Source organism: Mastomys coucha, unplaced genomic scaffold (genome assembly GCF_008632895.1).
Source record: "Mastomys coucha isolate ucsf_1 unplaced genomic scaffold, UCSF_Mcou_1 pScaffold23, whole genome shotgun sequence".
NCBI classification, from domain to species: domain Eukaryota; kingdom Metazoa; phylum Chordata; class Mammalia; order Rodentia; family Muridae; genus Mastomys; species Mastomys coucha.
The window spans coordinates 8283938-8288968 of NW_022196906.1; the positions used below are offsets into that span (position 1 = coordinate 8283938).

Below are 5031 nucleotides of genomic sequence, written 5' to 3' on the forward strand. Positions count from 1 at the left end.
TGAGCATGATGGTCCATCACCAGCACCCAGGTGACAAAAGTACTGAGCATGATGGTCCATCACCAGCATCCAGGTGACAGTGACTGCATAAGGAAGGTCAGTACTGAGCATGATGGTCCATCAACAGCACCCAGGTGACAGTGACTGCATAAGGAAGGTCAGTACTGAGCATGATGGTCCATCACCAGCACCCAGGTGACAAAAGTACTGAGCATGATGGTCCATCAACAGCACCCAGGTGACAGTGACTGCATAAGGAAGGTCAGCGATGTCCGTGTCTGAGCAGGATTCTGAGGTCAGATGCGGCTTCCCCATAAGCATGAGTTCTGAATTGTTAGGATACACATTACTAAGGAGTTCCTGACTTTTAAATAGAACAGACTGCATCCTCCCCATAGCAGACTTATGTGGTGCCTGTGTATTTCCTAAAAATAATTAGGCTAGTTCCAGGTCTGTCTACACAAACTCAAGAGGAGTCGTTGGTTTTGTATGATAAGTATTTGCTTTTAAAACTGCAAATCAGCCTCATGTATTGACTAAAGTTTCTGTAACAACAATCTGGTTAACATTTTTGAAGAAGGAGAACCTTGTGAGAAAGGAGTTACTGATTACTAATAATGACTCCATCTGAAGTACCCATTTGTGGAAAGACCGGCTTATGACTGTTCTCAGGAGACTTATTTCTGCGTTTTAGGCTGCAGCCAGACACCAGTGTTCCTACCTAATAAACATGCATGTGGATGAATTTTTAAAGACTGGAGGGATTGCTGAGTGGCTCAATGGCTTGGAATATGTACCACAAAGACTGAGAAATCTTAATGAAATTAACAAGCTGCTGGCACACCGGCCCTGGCTGATCACAAAAGAGCACATTCAGGTACTGGGGATTTCTACACAGGTTCTGAGGTGTGCTTGAGACTTTGTGGGGGTTTGTTTTGTATAATACTTTTAACTTTTATTTTTGAGATTATAATTTGAACCTTTCTCTCTTCCCCCTTTCTATCTGAGCCCTCTCATACACCTCCTTTCTCTCTTTCAAATTCATAGCCTCTTTTTTCATTAATTCTTATTACATGCATATATATATGTATATGAGAATATATGTATATAGACTCAATTTTAAATACCTATATGTAGAAACTTGAAAAATAAGAAATGCTATAATACATTCATAAAAGATGATTAGAAATTTGGTGGGTTTCATTTAAGTGCAAATGAAAACTCACCCTCCATAAGGAATCACTCATTGGCCTGAACTTGTGCTGTGAGCAAAGTTGGTTTCTGTTATCAAGGAGTTGATAAATCAAGTCTACTAGCATCATGGATGCCTGGCTTCTTGCCACTATTGTCAGCAATATGTGCCCTTTAGTTAGTAAATTCCATAAAGTATTCTAACTCCTTTGCTAGTTTTAACATTTCATAATTTAAGATTCATAAAGAAATGGTTTTGCAAATAAAAAATTATTTTCCAGCTAGTATGAGAATTAACTGGCCAGAGATAAAAAAGCAGAGCTGTGAATAGGACCTTTGACCATCTGACCCTTTGCCAGGTGTTCCTGTTAGAGGCCAGTGCTGACCAGCAGTGCTTAGCAGCCCCTCTGTTGAGCAGGGCTCTCATTTCCATGTCAGACGTGTAGTTACTTATAAATGCATATGTATTGTGATAAAACATAGAAATGCCCTTTAAAAATCACCTTAGTGGACCACATTTTTTTTACCCAGTTTCTAACCAAGCAACCTGTGTCTTATTTATTTATTTATTTAATTATTTAATTATTTAAATATTAGATTTTGATGACTTCAGACTCTGTGAAGCACAGCACTGTTCTAGATCTGTGTTGTGATTCCATGGTGTGTTAGTTAGATCAGAAAATTGATAATTTTCTTGTGTCATATCATAATCACTGTACTGGGATCTTTAGTGAAAAGATGAAAACCTAGTCTTGAATGTGTTTGGATTTCAGGGGCAGAGAGACATAAGAGGGTATAGTGGGGTCACTCATGAGTTGTGGATACGCAGGCTGGAGGGGCAGAGAGACATAAGAGGGTATAGTGGGGTCACTCATGAGTTGTGGATACGCAGGCTGGAGGGGCAGAGAGACATAACAGGGTATAGTGGGGTCACTCATGAGTTGTGGATACGCAGGCTGGGATCTCAGATGTTGGCTTGGAGGCTTTTTTGTTTGATTGTTTTGGATTTTTTGCTTTGTTTTGTTTTTCAAGATAAGAGTTTCTCTATGTAGTCTTGGCTGGCCCAGAACTCACTATTGTAGACCAGGCTGTCCTCGAACTCAGAGAACCACCTGCATCTGCTTCCCAAGTGCTAAAATTAAAGGGATGTACCACCACTGCCTTGGTGTACTGGGCATGTGATTGCAAGTGTTTGCAGAGGCCAGGGAGGCAAAGTGGGCATATAAAGTTTTCTTTTAAAATTGCTATTTGAGCTAGGTCTAAGAACAAGGAGAAGTTTTCAAAATGAGATGAGCTGTTTCCTGTCACAGAGCAGTTTCATAGAAAAGAGCCTGCAGTCATATATGTTAAAAGACTATCAACTACAGGAAACCAAAGTGTAGGGATTTATGGATGGTGATTGGTGGGATCTGAAAAGAATCAGATCATCTGGTATGAGCCATTACAGAATCTCTATTTCTTCCATGATCTCCTAAGTTACACTACCCTGAAGAAGACACGAGATAAGCTTCTAAGCATTTGTATTCTTTTTAGGTTTCTGTATTTGTATATTTTATTAGTATTATACTACATCTGTATATTGCATCTAATTTTTATTTTACAAGTGTCTTTATGAACACATGCTGTAGACTTGGGCCCAACTGTTACTGTTGGAAGTACATATGGTGTAATATGACTTCTGCCAAGTCTTATTATGAGTATATTCCACCACACAGAGTAGATTGATTACAAATAGTGCCGACCAGCAGGACATTTGGAGCATATCACTGAAAACTGATCTCTGTCTATGCTTTAGGATTGTGCCATGTGAGACTGAGTAGGTTATAAAGATGGTAGCAAATGGATTTGCTCTTCTGGCATGAGTGTCACAGAAAATAGGGTTACGACTTATACATGGTAGTGCCAGTTACCAAGGGGTAAGGTGTCTCACTCAGGATGAAGAGGAGAGTTGACATTCAATTGGAAAGGCAGGCACAGTGGCACTCTTTCTTAATTCCGGCACTTGGAAATGAAGTTGGGAGGGCTAGCAGTTCAAAGTCATTTTTGACTACATTACAAGCCAGGCCAACCTGGGCTATATGATGAGACCCTAAGGAGAAGTGGAGTGAGGGACAGGAAAAAAGGAAGGAAATCAGGTAGTACAAATTAGGGAAAGTCAAGTTGAAAGAACAAATCATCCATCCAGGTCTTAAAACTGTCTGAGAAAAGAGGCCTGTGCAAAGGATAGAACCAGCCAGCATGTCAAAGGCAAGTGGTGATGATGAAGACTGCTTTAGAGTTTAGAAGAAGCTATAGCATGCAGAAGCTACTCATTGTAACAAATACCTGGGCGGGGGGACAGGGGAAGCCAGGGAGGAACAATTCGGCATCAACTCAGAAATGAAGCAGCTAGATGCAGTGTACACTATACCTGTGTTTTACAGTTAGTGTAACAGTATAGCCTCATAAAATATGAACATGCCAATGTAACAGATTTGAGCAGAAGAAAAGTATATATCTATAACTGTGGCAGTATAAAGATGATTATTTTTTTTTTTTAAATAAAGAACAGCATTACCTGTATAAATGAACATTAACCTGATGGGAAAGAGTCTCTGAGGAATGTGTTCATGAAATTTCCCCTTGGAAGTAACCGTGCAAAAAAGCAACTTACAGGAGAAAAGATTTATTGTAAATTACAATTCTAAGTTGCAGTCCATCAATGATTGCTAGGAAGTCAAGACAGGAGCTTGAACGACTGCCATATCCATACTTCAAGAGCAGAGAGAGGGAGGACAGGATACATACATATACTTGAACTTCTCAGCTAGCTTTCTTCTACGTTCTTATAATTCAGAACCCTGCTCAATTTTAAAATAGGTCTTCAAATAGTCCAATTAAAAAAATCTCTCACTGGGGTTCAGTGACATGCTTTATAGTTGACTTTAGATACAGTCAAGTTGACAGCCAAGTTACAAAGCATTATTGTTTTTAATGGGCTTAATTCTGGCTCTGTCACTCACCTATAGGCCAAATAATAGCATATAAAAAAGTACACTGACCATTCCCAAGTTCTTATTCCAGGGTACTGTCATATCTGGTCCTGTAGCATGGGGAGGCAGCAGTCTCTACCAGAAGCTATCTAGAGGCAAGTCACACAGCCACTCATTTAAACTGTGGGACAGTGTCCAAAACACCTGAGGATGAATTGCTTTACTAGAAATTGTCTAAGTCCCTTTCAACTTTAATGTTTCTTGATATCTTATTATTCTCTTAATATCTTATTAAAATAGAGTTTTAAAGTGCTCTAGAAGCAGAAGAATCATTGCATAACCAAGTATTTGTTATAGCCAGGGCCACAGCACAATTATATTGTGAGCCTTTGGTAGCTTGCACGTGATCAAAGGTCTACCTTTAATGGGTGATGCATTTTTAAAGAATTTTAGTTTGCTTTGCTTACAAGTGAGGATGTGAGACTGTGGCATCCATGTTGACCTTGGCTCATGTTCTCATTCCAGAAACTTGTCAAAACTGGAGAAAATAACTGGTCCCTGCCTGAGCTAGTGCACGCCGTGGTCCTCTTGGCTCACTATCACGCTTTGGCCAGCTTTGTTTTTGGTAGTGGCATCAATCCAGAGAGAGACCCGGGAATCGCCAATGGGTTCAGACTAATCTCCGTGAGCAGCTTCTGTGTGTGTGACCTGGCCAATGACAACAGCATCGAGAACGCCTCCCTGGCGGGCAACAACTTTGGGGTTCGTTTTCTGAACGGTTTCTCTAGAGAGAGGTCACTTGACAAGATAGGATGTGCTTGCAAAGTTCCTTTAGTACTGTCAGAGTTTCATCAATACCTAAAGTGCC

At 40.2% G+C, this 5031-nt stretch overlaps 1 protein-coding gene across 2 annotated transcripts in view; it reads left to right on the forward strand.

The window, feature by feature from the left end:
* The window catches only part of Sesn3 (sestrin 3), a 55658-nt gene that overhangs the window by 34772 nt on the left and 15855 nt on the right, over positions 1 to 5031 (forward strand). For both annotated transcript variants that reach the window (XM_031345920.1, XM_031345921.1), the window contains 2 exons: positions 695 to 877; positions 4689 to 4925. In XM_031345920.1, coding sequence (XP_031201780.1) covers positions 695 to 877; positions 4689 to 4925 — 420 coding nt within the window. The remainder of the gene's footprint in view (positions 1 to 694; positions 878 to 4688; positions 4926 to 5031) is intronic.